Genomic DNA, 18208 nt, shown 5'->3' with positions numbered 1-18208 from the left:
AGGTATTATTAGTATGTAACCATCAGAAACGGCATGGCACACACATATTTCAGAAAAATTCTATCAACGTAACGTCATCTCGAAATTTTCATAAAAAGGATGTTCAACATAAAGCTGAATTTAAAACCTTCTTGAATTTTAAATCATTCCGAAATAGATATGACATAGTTATGAAAAATGGTCTACTAGACTGGAATCATAAATCAAATAAACATACATTTCTCACTGTACGGTGATACTAACAGCACCTCTAGTGACAAACGGGTGTACTTTTTTCCATTAGCTACTGTGGTTGTGTTAAATGCGCAGGCAACTTTTTGCATGCATTTTAGGAGCATTTACGCACCCATTCTCCACCAGACGGTGCTTTTGGTGTCACGGGTTGCTCAACTACATTACTATTACACTGGGAAATCTACGTTTATTTGATTTATACTGGAATATAATCTCACAATGGTTTCATTAGAATTTTGAGGTGTTTAAAGTTGTTATGCTATATTTATTAAGTAACACTGAAAACTACTACAAGTATTCCTAAATTGAATATGGAACTTGGTACGTGTTCTGCTTCAATTTACTCACACTGAAAGACATGATTCGCTGTTATCTATATTCATACTTAAAATAAGACTCTTTCTAAACAATTTAAAACAAGTTTTCTTTCCGTCGAACGGCATTCAACGTGATTATATAAGAAAAAGTAATTAGAAGATTTAGAGTTTTCAGAAGTGAATATAGGGGATCAATGTGATAAATGGAATTCAATATAGGTCATCAATAAACAGGATGATCACTCAATTGGTTTATGTTTGCTATTGGATATTTATCGTTTATTATTTATTTATCACATGTGCAGTCAAAATATGAATCATTATGTTTTTAAATCCATTTCAACAATAAATTTACTTGTTATTGAATGGAAAACAATTACCCAACAGTACTGGTTTTTTGAACAAATATGAATATATTGTTTTCCTTATTTGTATTTCAAAATTTCATCAAATTTATTTGCTGACTGCATTTTGAAAATATGCTATAACGTTGATAAAGTATATAAGTTTTATGCTGCTTATTAGCATTTAACCGAGATTTTTTTTGCAAAATAAAACGTTTTTGTTTATTATTTGATGCTTAAAAGAAGGAAATATTGTTTCATGAGTTCACCATTGCACGCTAAAGGCGCTGGTAGCAGTAAACAGTGATGTGATTTTGCACAGTACAACGATCAATGACCGTAGTACGGAAATCACCGTTGTATCATGATGCTCGCGTGATACCACCGTGATTCAGGGTGACAGACATGTGGTTTCATAGTGTACAGTGATTCCGATAACGAGTGTATCGAAAATAAGCTATCCACAAACTTTTCTTTCAAATTATGATAAAAAACGATATTTTATTCAAACTAAAAATTTATCCTTTATTGTACGAGGTCAAAATTGAGCATAATGAAAACCGGATGAAATTTATGTTATTCCTTCATGAATTTTCGAACTTTTGATCGAACGCTCTTCATCAAGTTCCGGACAAGTGTTGCATCGCATTTTTTGGACGCTTGAGCCCAAATTTTTTTGAACTCCTGCATGTTCTCAGTTGCCTTACCAGTCTTCTTGAAGACCCTCTTCACGATTGCCCAGTAACGTTCGATGGGTCGAAGCTGAGGGCAATTTGGGGAATTGATATTTTTCTCAATGAAATTTATACCCTTTTCCGCAAGCCAATTGAGAGTGGTTTTGGCATAGCGAGCCGACGCTAAATCCGGCCAAAACAGTGGAGGTGTGCTATGCTTCTTATGCAAAGGCAGCAATCTCTTCTGAAGACACTCAGATGGATAGATTACTGCCTTTATAGTTCCGGTAGTGTAAAAAATGGTTGACTTCAAACCACACATCCTCCCCAACGACGACAGTAAAGTATTGTGGACGGTTTTTGAGTCCTCCTTTGCATAAGTCTCATCGTTCATCAAAACGCATGCATCCGGACTAGAGATGGTCGGGTATCGGGTATTTTACCCGAAACCCGACCCGTAACCGTACCCGACGGGTTTTTGGTCGGGTACGGGTAAAAATTTTTATTTTCAATCGGGTACGGGTCGGGTACGGGTAAAAAAAAATTACTGCTTACTCGGGTACGGGTCGGGTCGGGTAAAAAAAATTACTACTCACTCGGGTACGGGTCGGGTACGGGTAATTTTTTTTTCTGATCGATTACCCGACCATTTGTACTTCACATAAATATGTTTACACGTTGACGAGAATTTTTTATTGCAAAACAGTTGTTCCGAAAAATAAACAATTTGATTCAAGGGGCTTTGACATTCGCGCCTAGAACCAGACCTGAAAACTGGCATCTTTTTCCAGAAAAAAAACATTTCTTTTCTTCATTCAAAAAAAAAACGATCAATCATAGTTACGTGAAAAGTTATGTGAATATTTTCCACCCTACTTTTTTATAACATATTTAATAAGATACACTGCCTTAGCTCTAAGATGTTGCGGTCAGACCCTACTTTCCACGTAGGTTTTAATGGACTGCCATTTCAAAGCTGTTTAATGCACAATCCAGTAAAAATTATTTGATTAATATATAAAATGTAGTGTAGTATCACATATCATATTCAGATACCAGAAAACTGTTATTTTAAATATGGTTGGAGATTTTGAAAATTTACATATAAATCATTAGGAGTCTAACCATAAAAACATGAACATTTATTTCAGAAAATCTGCATAGAAGTTCTTCTTATTCTTCACTTCTGGGTGGTGTCACCTCATTTGAAATAACACCGATTGATGGCACAGCAAGTTGAGCTATATTGCCAGTTCGATGTCAACATTTCATAAGGGCACATAAACCAATGAGAGTTTATCTTTGTTTACTTTCTCTTTTGTGAATATCTCCTTAATTTTCACGTGTACCTACAAAGTATTCGTGTAGAATGAAAGATAATATCTCCATGTTTCCAACATTACCAAATATGTAACGAACGTTTGTATAATAACGCAGATATAGTCGAAAGAGAAAGTAAACAAAGAAAATCTGTCAATTGTTTTTAGGCCCTTTTGAAATGTTGACGTCGAGTTAATTTACGTTTCTTTTCACTGAAAATCTCGATGCGTGACAGTCGCAAAAGTACGGGTGAAAATCTTTTCACGCGAAATGCTCAAATTTTCGCCGTGTTCACTCGTTGAGGGTTCCAAGGGAGGTGGAACAGAAGTTCAATGGCTGTAAAAACCACCAGCTCCCGTTAACATCGTTGGTGTGGGTTTGTGAGGCTTACAAACCGGGCATATTTGACAGATTAATTTAAATCAAAATGATAATTCATTTTGCTTTGTAGTAAAAAAAATGTAACCAAAAAAAATTTCTCACAAATGTTCAAACTACTTACACTTGAAGGACCATTTTCAAAATTGAATTTTTCACATCGGGAATACACGTGAATTATTTGATGTTTGGTCAATTCACGTAAACGAACCGATGATACTCTATTAATTTTAGGGGATTTTCGTGATTTTTCAAGTGATTCTAATGTGAATTTTTATTTGTGTGTCAAGATAATGAGCACGCTTACTTGTGGTTCTAAAGAATTGGATCAAAAGTCGCACTGTTTCGTAAAAACCATACCTACCCAAAATAGAATACTGCGGGTATTACGGCATTTTGGATAAATATGCTTCTCGAAAAATTTGAGTAGATATTACTCCCTTTTGTTGACATTTGTAAATGAGTATAAAGTACCAAAGACATTGGAAATCTATTCATGCTTCACAGTGTATTTATATATTTAAATGTAAACAAGCATTTTAATGTATTTTACTTTCAAACTAGAGCCTGATACGCTCTATCTAGCTCGCTATCTAAAACACTATTTTTTCCATCCTGAATTTTGTTAAACTTTTTACTACTCATTCGGGTCGGGTACGGGTACAGGTAATTTTTAAACGGGTACGGGTCGGGTACGGGTAATGTTTTTTATTTTTTATCGGGTACGGGTCGGGTACGGGTAATTTTTTTTTATTATTGATCGGGTACGGGTAGGGTACGGGTAATTTTTCAAATTTTTAATCGGGTACGGGTCGGGTACGGGTAATTTTTTTTGCTGATCACTCGGGTACGGGTCGGGTTCGGGTATAAGAATTTCTATACCCGACCATCTCTAATCCGGACACTGCAAAAGGCGCGAATACAATTCCCGGGCCCATGTTACTGTTCGCTTCTTCTGTTCTACACTTTTTTTCGAGATTTTCTGCTTCTTGTAGGTCTTCAGGTGATTTCGCCTCTTGACACGCTGGATCATTCCGACACTCGTTCCTGCTTTTTTTGGCCAAATTACGTATTGACATTGATTTGTTCTTCATGATTAGAGATACCACTTTCTGGTCCAGTTTCGGGTTGGAAGAACCGGATTTTCTGCCTCTTCCTGGTAGCTCATTCAAAGAATAGTGTTCCCCAAACTTATTAATGATGGCACTGACATGATAAATTCCAAACCGCTTCGCCAATTTTCGCCTAGTAATACCCTTCTCAATGCGCCATGTGTCTGAAACCTTAATTTTCACTGCCTTCTCAATACGCGACATTTTGAAAACGCAGAATTTCAACAGCACAAACAAGTAAACAAACGAAAGCTGACAGCCAAACGCACAGCATGCTGTGATCTGAGCAATAAAAACCATCACAAATACATGCGTACAACACAAATGTATGTGGATAGCTCATTTTCGATACACTTCTTATCACATGTCTGTCATAAGCATTAGATGTTAATTTGTTTGTCTTGCTCTAAGAAATCTTCCTTGGAGAAATCCGCTTGAGCTCCCACCGTATCCCGATCGTTGTCGACTGATCGGACTCGACTTATTGGAACGACGCAGAAAAATTCAGCAAGCTGTTTTCGTTCTATAATTTTATGACATATACATATTTATTAAGACCATTTTATTATCAGATGAATTTCATAACAATAATAAATAATTATAATAACTAATGATTATTTTTATTGGATTTGATCACAAAATCATCAGTAATAGGCATGGTCTCATGAGAAGTAATGTTTCATGATTTCCTAATCATGGTACCGGCAATGGATTTGTATCCGTGCAAGTAGGTAACGATTTTTGTCTGGACAAGGAAGGAAACGTCTGTTGTATATTTAACTGCTAGAACGCTTTGATGCCGAAATTAGGATCTCAAAAAAGCCAAACTTATCCGGCGTGACGATAATTTTATTCTCTTTATTGCGCAGGATTGTTACGTTTTTTTTAATAACTATTTATTGGAATATGAGTTAAAATTAAATTATTAAGATTTAAATTGAAAATTAAATCGAGAAATTGGGTGTTCAGCCACAAGTGGTGACTTTTCAGCCCTATTATATATATATATATATATATATATATATATATATATATATATATATATATATATATATATATATATATATATATATATATATATATATATATATATATATATATATATATATATATATATATATATATATATATATATGATTTGGTTATTACCATGAGGACATTATTTGCTTCCGCAATTCTGAGATTTTTGTGTAGGGAAAATTCTAAACCTACTTGTATTGTGTAATGGGGAAAAGGAATTTATTTACTAACTTACTAACTAATACAGAGAGTGAATCGATTCAATTGAAGATTGCATCGATTTTTGTCGGAATTTGCTTATAATATTATGTGACATTACATCCAATGGTTCTATATTTGTGAGTCTGTGTAACTCATTTGTACTAAACCAGGGAGGACGCTTCAAAATCATTTTCCGAATTTTATTCTGAATCCTTTGAAGCGTTTTTTTCCTGGTGGAACAACAACTTGACCAAATTGGTACTGCATAAAGCATGGCTGGTCTGAAAATTTGTTTATAAATTAACAATTTGTTTTTTAGACAGAGCTTAGAATTTCTGTTTATAAGAGGATGTTTATATTTAATATATTTATTACACTTTGCCTGGATTCCTTCAGTGTGATCCTTGAAAGTGAGTTTTTTGTCATACGTTAAAAGGATTGTTTCTGTTCGCAATCGCAGAGCAAAGAACCTAAGATGCACCATACTCACGAGGTTCACCTACTCTTCTTTCTCTTCCATTTCTCTCGCGTAAGAGCTTTCATATGAATCTATGTTTGTATAAAATGGATCAGTCATCTGAGAGTAAACGTAGTTCCATTTTGAAGATTTTGACCACAATTTCCGGTACCGCGGACTGGAAGCCGTTTCACATGTAGTCGGTTTGTTTGACTAACATAACCTAACTATAAATTGAAACAATTTTAATGACAAATTTTGAAGATTTTTTTTCTTGTGTTTTACATCGTAGTAAAAAGTAATACTGGCAACCGGAGTGCTTTATTGAACGCATATTCTCAATCTTCGCTCGCATTCCCATTAATATTATCATCGCCCTACAGATCATGTGCAAATCTCTCCCTGTTCTGTTCGTTCTCTCTCGTGCTACTTTTTTTTATCAACAGCAGTATACCATACCAACATCATCAGCTCTCTGTTCACATTATAGTGAAAAATCGCTGGAAATGCGAACTCAGTTCGTGTCAGAATATCATACCATGAGCATCGTTTTTTTCACCACCCAATAGACGGCTGATGCTAGTGCGTAGCTTCGAAAATAACAAGCAGTATTTTAGTGCGGAGCCATGAGAGCGCGCGCGATTTCGTGAGTTGTTACACGACTGATAACCGTATGTTTTTGTTAGTGAAAAATAACAGTACAAGAATTTTGTGAATTGTTGAAAGTATAACGGAAAGGACCGTTTTAGTTATCACTACTATAGAGAAATTTGTAATCGTGAATGGAAGGTGGAATGTTCCTCCCACCGGGTTGAGGGGATTGAAAATCATATCGCTAGACCATTCCTATAGCTATACGAGCGCTCGGAGCAGAACAACAAACATAAAGGATCAACTCAAGCGAATGTATAATGTACGTTGGTTTATTTTTTCATTAGTTATTTCATATGTTTCGTAAACTTGTGTAAAAAGTTGTGAGATTACTAAGAATATATCTCGAAGCAGCTCGAATTAAAAACTGATCCTTTAAGGTGGATTAAACCAACAATATCGTAGCGTTGAAACTGATTCTATCAACCGAGGAGAAAAAAACGAAAAAAGCCGAGCGTGAAAATTATAACAAAGTGGTGACAGTTGATAAAAAAAAAGTGAAAAATTTAAGCAGTAAAGTTTTCTCGTTCGTAGCGGTGTCGAATCATCAAGCGGTGGTTGTGTTGGTGCGGGAGAATCACCATTGCTTTACACGAAGGAGCCGCTTAGTCCGTTCTCATAGGACGCGTGCCACCGGGGGGTGTGTATAGTGCGAAGTTGTGTCAGGTGGATTGGTATAGGTGCAGGATACCCAGCTGGTTGTGCTGGTGTATTGGATTTTTCGCATTTGTCCTTTGTTACTGCCTCCGTCATTGCTTAGTAGTGGTGAAAATTAGGAATACATGAAAATGATGATGTATAGCGACTAATGGTAACGAAAATAGAACAATCTACACTTGAAACGCGTATAGAAAATTACAATATCAACAATCGGTAGTTCTTTCTTTTTTTGGGGTCGTGCGAAGAGTAGCTCTTCCGTTTACCCGCCACATTCTTGCAAACTGTAAGAATGTACATTGCACAATCAAACCATCAACAGTTAGTGTGTTCGTAAGCAAAACGAGCACAGTCCCAATCGTGTGCCTCCCACAGTGACTGACAGTCACGTCTCCTCTGTAACAGGTATGTTGTCTGTTTTTTTTCCTTCGTTACTAAACAACGTCAACGAACCTATTTATTTTAACACAATGCTGCACTGCTTCTGGTTTATTGATTTTGTGTTATGCTGTTTTTTCTTCGCACTACTCAGTATCGAGCAAAGTATGCTTTTTGTCGTTTCTCCTGTTCCATTTATCGCCAAGGCTGTGTTCTGTTTCGTTTCAACTTTGTCATAACGGGAGAAGATAATTACAAAAAATACTCATTATGTGCAAGTTTATCATATTCTTATTACAAACCCTGTAACTGTATATTTCCGAAATAAAAATAGAACAAAATAATGCATGAACGACGATTCAGTGTCTATATTCAAGTATACAATGTACATACCATTACAATCTCGATTCAACTCATCCGCTAATGCACTATACGTATATCATATTTGTTTTTCATTGAAAGAGTAGCCAAACGACACTCGAGACGTGATCATTGACGAGCTTCCGATGACCCTTGAATGAATGAAACTACGACAAAGATTTTGCCTGTCACACAATCTGTGTTACACACTCTGTGAATTAAGCTTTTTCTACGGACTATTAAGAAAAAAGAACGCAATAAAAATTCGACACTAATTAGACACCTAATTAGTGAATATATTATGCATTTTTTTTAAACAGCAAAACAGTTCAATTCGGTTACAGTTTACTGATATACAGGTTTGAACAACATTTTTCGAAAGCCTGACGAAATTTTATATTTGCTATAAGTTGGAAACAAAGAGCTCACTACTGCTACCTACTCAACTAGTTCTTTCGGAACTATGTTCCGGCACGATAACAAAGTTTTCCTGTTGATTATAGAAATATTACAACTATAACAATTTGAGCTCTCGAAACAAAAACTAAGCGTGAAGCGATTGTAGTACCCAAAATTATGTCGATTGAAGTGACATCTGCAAGTATTCGCCTCTCTGCTCATTCAAAATTTTACACACAGTTCACATGCGAGTCTGTATACCTGATTTCTGTGATTTGGTGTTACGCTAGTTGGAAGAAATATCTTCTTATAAAGAGTAATAACAAGAAAAATTATTTGAATACCAAATGCATAACACAAGCAAATTGAAATTAGAAAAATAAGCCGAAAAGGTTCATTTTTTTTATTTTGGTTTTGTACCATGCTGTTTCAAAACTTCCAAAAACATAAATAAACGATTAAGGCGATAAAACTTGGTCACTTAATCGATTCGAGGATTTTACTGAATGTCACATTAGCCCGATTGATTTCAAAGGAACAGCCTTGTTCGCGACAAAATCTGGACAGATTAAATTCGAAATAAAACAAATTTGCTGTTATTTCAACCCAAGATGCATTTTTGCCTTTCTCATATAGAAGGTTGTGCAATCAATGTGAAGTCTGGTGGTTCCATACAGAATTCCTAATTATTATTTGAATCCGACTTCCGGTTCCTGAATTAAGAGGGTAAAATGTGCAAAAAAATGGGACAAACTTTTTTCGGATGTATGTAATCTGTTGATCCAAAGATGAAAAGGTTTTATGCCTGTTGGAGAAGGAGAATTAAAGAATCTCAGCTCTAGTGGGCTTTTCCCTTACCTAGTAAATAAATAAATGAATAAATAAATAAATTAATAAATAAATAAATAAATAAAAAAATAAATAAATAAGTAAAAAGAAAATCTTGCGATCCCACGAAAAAATTCTCAAATTTTGTTTGGATCCGACTTCCGGGTCCGGAATTATGGGGTAAAATGTGAAAATAAGTGCACCAACTTTTCTCGGAGATGGCTGAACTGATTTTCACAAAATCAGATACAAATGAAAGGATTGTTGGTCCCGTAGAAAATTCCTGAATTTCATTTTGTTCCGATTTAAAAATTTCAATTTCAAATTACTTACTCACTTTTCTCAGAGATGGTGTGACCGATTTTTTACAAACTTAGGTTCAAATGAATGGTCTCATGGTCCTATACAAATCCTTCTAAATTTCATTTGGATCCGAATTCCGGGTTCGGAATTATATGGTAAAGTGTTTTAAAAATTGAAACCATCATTTAGAGGGGCAAAACAAAAAGAGTGAAAAAAAAATCTAAACTGTCCTCAAAACTGCTCAAATCAGTAGTAATTATAAGTAGACGTTCAAACAAACCGTTTCCGGTTATTCCTTCAACAATCTAAGAAAATTATTCTGAAGAATACCACATTATTATATATGATAGTATAATTGATACGAGTGGATAAAAACAGGTTTTTTATTCATTGATTTGTACACTGTTAATCATCTTAAAACTTTGTTTTTTGTATGAATGTAGACCATGTTCGATGTACGTTCTATCATGACTAGTCGTGTTTTAGAGCTGTGTCTAATAAAAGGCTTAGGGTGGCGAAATGGTAGCGCGTATGTACGGAATGCATAAGAACGCAGGTCTCTAAGCGTATCTTTATCGAAAAAATCATCGTTTCTGTAAGTTTTTCATTAATTTAGCTTCTCCAATATACTTTTCCCCTCAGTCATAGCAAAAAATACTAATTGCCGTTACTTAATTAGGCTGCATAAAGAAACTACAACTTTTGAGTTTACTCCAGCAAATAGGGTCTGTGCAGACTTCTCTGCAACCGATTTAGACGCCTTTGTTCAAGATTTTCACCTCTTTTGACACAATTTGGACACCATTCTCTTTTCTACCGTTCCAAAACATTCTTAGCGTAATGACAAGATGCCTATTTAGACCAAAATAGCGAGAAAGCGTCATGGCTGCGTAGGAATAGTAACAATCGATCTTTAGGCAATCTTCACGGCATATTTTCTTGTTTACCGTTCCGGTAGTGATGCAGCTTTGGCTTGCTCGACCACAGCTGCATATTGCCTGCCAAATCAAATATTTGTTGGGAAACTTGGAAACTCATTTTCTTCGTGCTAAAATGCTCTTCTACGCAGCTCCGTTGCATGGCAATATAAAGAGACACACATTAGTACGCAGAAAGATTTAGTCGAATAATTTAGTCGATACAACTGGCAAGTCCGGGTTGTAGCCGTCACATTCTGTTTATCATTACGGCTCGGTATAGTTTTCACAATGAACGACTTCATACCTCACCGGCGCTTGGAAGTATGCGAGAAAGTTGAAGACATTTTTAATTTTCTAGCCACAGTTTCTACTGAAAGATCAGGTCTCTTCTGCAATACTTGCTTTCCCTTCGCGGATCAAACATTTTCGTACTGACAGATCCGGATTATCATTGCAACTGCAAGCAATTACTTCTCGCAATCATCATGTTTGTTCAATGTGTGAAATCATCAAAACATGATTTCACACATTGAACAAACATACGTTCAGCACTCTGCGAAATATTTCACACGTTGATGAAATATTTCCAGGGATATACGTATTTAGGGGTGTCTAGATTTTGTCGCGAACAAGCTTTAAGCACCTCCAATGGCTAGGGAGCTACTGACACAGCGCATTTTTAACAGTGTATGACTATTTGTGCCTAAACAAACGGTTTTGCGGGAAGTGTTACTTCATTAGTTACAACTTGAAAAAAGTGGCACAAAGTCTTTGTATTTTAGAAGAAGTATACAGCGCTCTCGATGAGCAAACATGTAGAAAGTGGGCTGCGTGATTCAGAAATGGAAATTTTTCCTTGGAAGACAATGAATTTTCTGAACAACCAAAAAATTCGAAGATAAAGATTTGGTGGCATTTTTCTAAGCCATTGCCGAACATTTCTAGAGTTGTCCACATTACTTGGAGTCAATCTTTCGACGGTCGGGAAACGCCTCAAAGCCATGAGAATGAAAAAAAAACAGGAAACGTGGGTTCCACAAGAGTTGTAGTCAAGGGACATCAAACGACGTTTGACCAACTGAGAGATTCTTTTTTAACAACGAATGAGAAAGGGATTTTACATCGAGTAAGGAGTGTATCGAAAAGTAGTTAGCAACATTGATTATTGAATAAAAAAGAGAGAGAAAAAACATATTTTGACATCAGTTTTCTATATATTGTAGAAAAAATCCATTTTATGCATTTCACTGATTATATTGAAGAAAATCCTAGTTTCTGTGAAACGCTCGCACACTTCATTACATTCTGCACAGTTATTTTGTGACTGGTGGCAGCTGTCCAGTTTTTTAGAACTCCTGCATGTTTTGGGACACTGTACCTTCCTTCCGAAAGTGCCGCTTGACAATTGCTTAATACCTTTCAATTTCCGAAGATCCGGGAAGTTCGGTGGGTTGCTGTCCTTTTCCACGAATTGTACATTATTTTTTGACAACCACTGTAGAACGGAGTTGGCGTAGTGGGCTGAAGCCAAATCCGGCCAGAAGAGAGGATGAGCCTTATGCTTTCTGTACAGTGGCAGCATTTTCTTCTTCAAACATTCTTCCTCGTACACCTTGGCGTTGATTGTGCCCTTCGTGAAGAAAATCGACGACCGCAAACCACAGGTACAGATTGCTTGCCAGACCAACACCTTCTGCCCAAACTTTTCCATCGCCACCGTGGTGTCAGCGTCGTCCAGGTCCTGGTTCACCGATTTCGTATAATATTGCGGTCCGGGCAGCGCTCGAGAGTCTTCCTTGGCGCAGGTTTCGTCGTCGATCAGGATGCATCCGTCTTTATTCTGTAGAATCCGGTTATACAGTTTCCGCACTCTTGTTTTGGCCTGAACTCGCTGTACCAGGGACTTTTTCGGCACCTTCTGTTTCTTGTACGTCGTTAATAACTGTTTGAATGTTGCTAACTACTTATCGATACACTCCTTAGTAGCATCTACAGTAACGCTTAAAAGTCTTTTGTAGGTGGTATTTCTTCGGTAATGTTGGTGTCCGTGTTATCGACAAAGGAGCGATCGAACTTTTTTTAGCGAAAAAAGTCATGAAACAAGTGGTAAGGGTCATAAGTTTTTTGTTGTTTTTTTCAAGTTGTCTATTGGTCTTGTTGAACGGCAACATCGATGTTTACGATTCAGGTCATGTTTTTTTTTATTAAAATCGCTTCACTCTAAATTATATTTACTTGCTGATATTTAACCATGATTGCAAGCAAAGAACATTAAAAATGTGTGCTGCAGTTATTAATCAAAAGGCCACAGTACAAAGTATTGACTTTTTGATGATAATTTTAAAATTATCGATTATTTTTTTTCATGTTTCTGATTTATATTAGCTGCAATTTCACCTATGAACTTTGAAATAGAAAGACATTTGTATTGTTGTCGGTTTTATAATGTAGAAGATGACCATATAATCTAATCATGAGTTATGAAACTTCGTAATTTAAATTTATAATATATTTTTCAAAGTTCCTGAGAGGTAAGAAATCGATGTAGTGCGACATTTCCCAGGAAACACAGAAAATGATACTTTTGAGCGCTACTGTATTCTGAAAAACGCGAATACCATATGTTGAAAGTTAACTTTAAACGCTTTCGTCCTTTAATATGGAAGCAGAAAGCTTGTGAATAAATTACAACATGCTCTTTTTTTCAGTTTTGATATCTTCAGTTCGACAATTTAATTCGAAAGACTGATCCCATGCACTATGCAAATAATACGCATCAGGTATCAATTATTGATTCGACACAACGAATAATGCAACATGGATGTACACACCTATTGTCTGTAGCAGACAGGAAAAGACAAAACAATGAACAAATGGATCAAAACTGATTCTAAACGATCTGATAATAACTATATTTTGATGTTGACGGATGGTTGTTTGTAATTTAGAATATCTGATATGCAGGAATGTTTTCAATAATTTTTATCGCATCGAAATGTTTGAATTACCTAATAATTTTTTTTTACTAAGTCCTGTTTATAAATACATAGAAATCGTTCGATATAACTCGATCCATAATCCAAGGTGACGATTTCCGGTTCATGGACATTTCTTTAAAACCCTTACGATATGAGTATTTTCGGAACGCATTTGATGAGTAAGTGCTAGAAATTGATGTATGATATGGCTGTAAATTCCAAAATTACGTTTAATTGATATTTCTTGTGAACCTTTATGATGTGTATATTTTCGAAACAGATTCGATGAGTGTATAAAGGAAAATAATGTTTGAGGTGATTCTCAAATGCAAGATGGAGATTTTCGGTATGATCATATTTCCTCAAACCGCTCACAATATTTTCGAAACGGATTTGATGGATAGATGCAAGTAAACGATGTGTTAGGTTCAGGATGGGGTTGTCCGGTTTTTTAATACTTCTTGAAATCCTTTATAAAATTCGTTTTTTTGGAACGGGTTGAATGAGTAGATGCAGGAAATTTTAATGAACCAGGAGTCACTATTATAATGTTCAGAACGACCTCAAACAGACTTTACTGGAATCTAGTCATCAAAATCAATTCAAATATGCCAATTTTTTCAAGAGGTTTCAAAGAATATAAAAAAAATCGGATGTCTCCATCTCGGATCTTGAAAAAACCTCAATCATTTTCCTACTAAACAAATCCACTCGGAAAATATCAAATTTTCAAGGCTCACAAAAAGTATAGATTAAACGTAGTTGTAATATAACTGAATACCGATAAACCGCAAGTCGACATCATTGATTTCAGAAACACCACAAAATCTTTTTCCGGCATCTGTTCATCTAATCCATTTCGAAAATACCCATATCGTAAAGGTTTTCAAGGAATATCGCCATCTTGGATTTTGGAACCCCCTCAAACATCGTTTTCCGGCTTTTACTTATCAAAACCGTTCTAACAGTACCCAAATTGAAGGGTTTTTAGAGAATTTTAATAAACCGGAAATGTGCATCTTGAATTTCGAAATGATCCCAAATATCATCTTCTCTTCACATCCGTTCTGAAACTATCCATATAATTGCGATTTTTTACATTCATTATACAAAACTTTTTTTACAAAGTAAATCCCAAACAACATAAACTTGGTTTACGAAGTAAATTTCAAATAACGGAAACTTTTTTATGAACTGAATGATTATATAGAACAAATGTGGCTGTTTCATGAAACCATTGTCTGAATCAAACTAAATTTGTTGTTGGCACTATATCAACCCAAAATTTTTTTGAAATTACCCAGAATTTATTTATATTTGCAATATTTTTTTCTGCTCGAACTACTTCGTTTTAACCGGTTTCTGCCGGATCCTAAAAAGAAGTAATTAGAATAGATTAGATTTATGATTGGTATATATATTTTCCGTGGTTGGTGGGCTTGACGGTATTGCAAACATCATCAGATACAATCAATTGCAGTTAGAATTTAATATAGATATATATTACAGCTTTAGCATAATTATTGAATTTAATGAATGAAATACGGAACGAATTTAATAAGATGTTGATTGCATTACGCTCCAAACATCATTTATCTTAGTTAAAGTGAGATTTCGCGTCGATATAACAACAGTATTGAACAATTTTCGAACTACTTTTTCTGCGATAGAGCTTCACAAATCCGAAGCAAATATATTGTATTCGATTTGATCACAATGCATTAATTTAAAGTCGAGTAATCGCTAAAATAACATGGTGACACTACTAATGAGATGATTATTGGTACATTAAGCCTAGTCAGAATCTATTAGAATAGTAGCTCAATGTAACGATGTTTGCTGGTGGAGTACATGAATGTATGTATGTACGTATGTATGTATGTGTGTAAGTATGTTTGCGTGCATATGTAGATGTATATGTATATGTAAATTGCATGTGTAAATAATTACTGACTGAACATTTCTATTCCATATGAAATTTATTCACATTGAGAAAAGTGGAAAATCGAACTAAGAGAAGCTCTTAAACTTGGAAAAGAAGGAAGAAGAAGAAAAGAAGAAGAATGATGCAGAATACCAGAAATATAAAAAAAGAAACGAATATATAAGTATGTGAAAAAAAGATAAGTATGTAAAAAAAATACAAACTATAAAACACAACCACACATTATGAAGACAATTTTATACAATCTATTTGAATCAGCACAAAAAAACAGTGACCAAGTGGGCACCATAGCCTAGGAACGTGTGTTGATTTAAAATAGAATCTCATAGAAGCAAATCTTATCAAGGGTGTGTAGAACCAAAAAAAATTAGAATAGATTAGATTTATGATTGGTATATATTATTAATTTGTTTCATTTCGTTTTAATTATGTTTAAAACCTCCATGTTTACCACTTCTCATGAATTTTTGAAGGTTTTTGTCAACGATTGGTGTGTGTATTTCTATAATTTACATACATACATATATTTGCACTACATCACATTTAAGATAACACATAATCAACAATAGTACGCCACAATACTCGGTTTTTGGCTGCCTCTCTCCATCCTCGATCACGCCCAATACTCGCCAGATCACGTTCTACCTGGTGCACCCATCTTGCCCGCTGTGCTCCCCGCCTTCTTGTTCCAAACGGACTCGTGGCAAACACCAGTTTAGCAGGGTTGTTGTCTGGCATTCTTGCAACATGCCCTGCCCATCGCATTCTTCCGGCTTTGGCCACCTTCTGGATGCTGGGTTCGCCGTAGAGTGAAGCGAGCTCGTGGTTCATTCTTCGTCGCCACACGCCGTTCTCCTGCATACCGCCGAAAATCGTCCTTAGCACGCGTCGCTCGAAAACTCCAAGTGCTTGCAGGTCCTCTTCGAGCATGATCCATGCTTCGTGTTCGTAGAGGATCACCGGTCTTATAAGTGTTTTGTACATGGTACATTTCGTGTGGGGGTGAATCTTTTTTGAACGCAGATTCTTTTGGAGCCCGTAGTAGGCACGACTTCCACTGATGATGCGTCTTCGTATTTCACGACTCACATTGTTGTCAGCCGTTAGTAAGGATCCTAGATAAACAAATTCTTCCACTACCTCGAAATTATCCCCGTCTATCGTGACATTACTTCCTAGACGAATCCTGTCGTGCTCGGTTCCGCCTACTAGCATGTACACTGAGGTCTTTTTTTATGCGGTCTTTTTTTATGCGGTTTTTTTTACGCGACTTTTTTATGCGAATTTTCAGAGTTATGCGGTTTTTTTTATGCGAAGTTTCAGAGTTATGCTGTTTTTTTATGCGAATTTTAAGAGTTATGCGGTGTACCCTTCTGCGGTATTTTTTTATGCGAAGTTTCAGAGTTATGCGGTTTTTTTTATGCGAAGTTTCAGAGTTATGCGGTTTTTTTATGCGAATTTTCAGAGTTATGCGGTTTTTTTTATGCGTTTTTTTTATGCGGTACGTAAATTCGCATAAAAAAAGACTTCAGCGTACTTTGTTTTCGACGCATTCACCACCAGTCCAACCTTTGCTGCTTCGCGTTTCAGACGTGTGTACAACTCTGCCACCGTTCCAAAGTTTCTCGCGATAATGTCCATGTCATCCGTGAAGCACACAAATTAACTGGATTTCGTGAAAATCGTACCCCGGCTGTTAAGCCCGGCTCGTCGCATTACTCCTTCCAAGGCGATGTTGGATAGTAGGCATGAGAGTCCGTCACCTTGTCGCAGTCCTCGACGAGATCCGAATGAACTGGATAGTTCACCCGAGATCCTTACGCAGTTTTGCACACCGTCTATCATCGCTTTGATCATTCTAGTCAACATCACCGGAAAGCTGTTCTCGTCCATAATTTTCCATAGCTCTATGCGGTCGATGCTATCGTATGCTGCCTTGAAGTCGATGAACAGGTGATGCGTTGGGATCTGGTATTCACGGCATTTTTGGAGGATTTGCCGCTCGGTGAAGATCTGGTCCGTTGTCGACGAAGCCGGCTTGATAACTTCCTACAAATTCATTCATTTTAGGTGATAGACGACGGAAGATGATCTGGGGTAACACTTTGTAGGCGGTATTCAGAATTGTGATCGCTCGGAAGTTCTCGCATTCCAAATGGTCGCCTTTCTTGTGAATGGGGCTAATTACTCCTTACTTCCACTCCTCCGGTAGCTGTTCGGTTTCCCAGATCCTGACTATTAATCGGTGCAAACACGTGGCCAACTTTTCTGGGCCCATCTTGATGAGTTCAGCTGCGATGCCATCCTTACCAGCTGCACTGTTGGTTTTGAGCTGGTGCATGGCATCCTTAACTTCCCTCAATGTGAGAGCTGGATCATTTCCGTCTTCTGCTACACTGACGTAGTCGTTTCTCCCGTCATCTTGAATCCCCATGCCTACGTTCTCCGCGCCGTTCAGGTGCTCATCGAAGTGCTGCTTTCACCTTTTCATCACCTCACGTCCATCCGTTAAGAGGCTCCCGTCCTTATCCCTGCACATTTCGGCTCGCGGCAGAGGGCCGCTGCGGGATTTGTTGAGCTTCTTGTAGAATTTCCGTGCTTCTTGAGAGCGCTACAGCAGTTCCGGAGTGCGACCGCTTCTTCCAGGTGGCGTTTTTTCTCCCGAAAGATGCGGGTCTGTTCTTTCCGCTTCTGTTTGTATCGTTCCACGTTCTGCCGGGTTCCATGCTGCA

The 18208-nt window shown here is 36.6% G+C and overlaps 1 protein-coding gene across 1 annotated transcript; it reads right to left on the bottom strand.

Moving 5' to 3' along the window:
* Nucleotides 1-17138: 17138 nt before the first annotated feature.
* On the bottom strand, nucleotides 17139-17910 carry LOC131428734 (uncharacterized). The gene is made up of 2 exons (XM_058592778.1): nucleotides 17713-17910; nucleotides 17139-17525 (listed from the first exon to the last, which is right to left on the bottom strand). Exons 1-2 carry the CDS (start codon nucleotides 17908-17910, stop codon nucleotides 17139-17141), a joined length of 585 nt encoding a protein of 194 aa, XP_058448761.1.
* Between the last annotated feature and the right edge of the window lie 298 nt (nucleotides 17911-18208).

This window comes from Malaya genurostris, chromosome 2 (assembly GCF_030247185.1).
Source record: "Malaya genurostris strain Urasoe2022 chromosome 2, Malgen_1.1, whole genome shotgun sequence".
Classification (NCBI taxonomy): domain Eukaryota; kingdom Metazoa; phylum Arthropoda; class Insecta; order Diptera; family Culicidae; genus Malaya; species Malaya genurostris.
This window is presented reverse-complemented; position numbering and strand designations above follow the sequence as displayed.

Excerpts from the sequence above, each read along its gene's own strand:
- LOC131428734 (XM_058592778.1), bottom strand. The coding sequence starts at position 17,910 with ATGGGGATTCAAGATGACGGGAGAAACGACTACGTCAGTGTAGCAGAA. Across the intron at positions 17,526-17,712 it reads CGTGTTTGCACCGATTAATA|GAAGTTATCAAGCCGGCTTC; the intron begins GTCAGGATCTGG and ends ATGAATTTGTAG.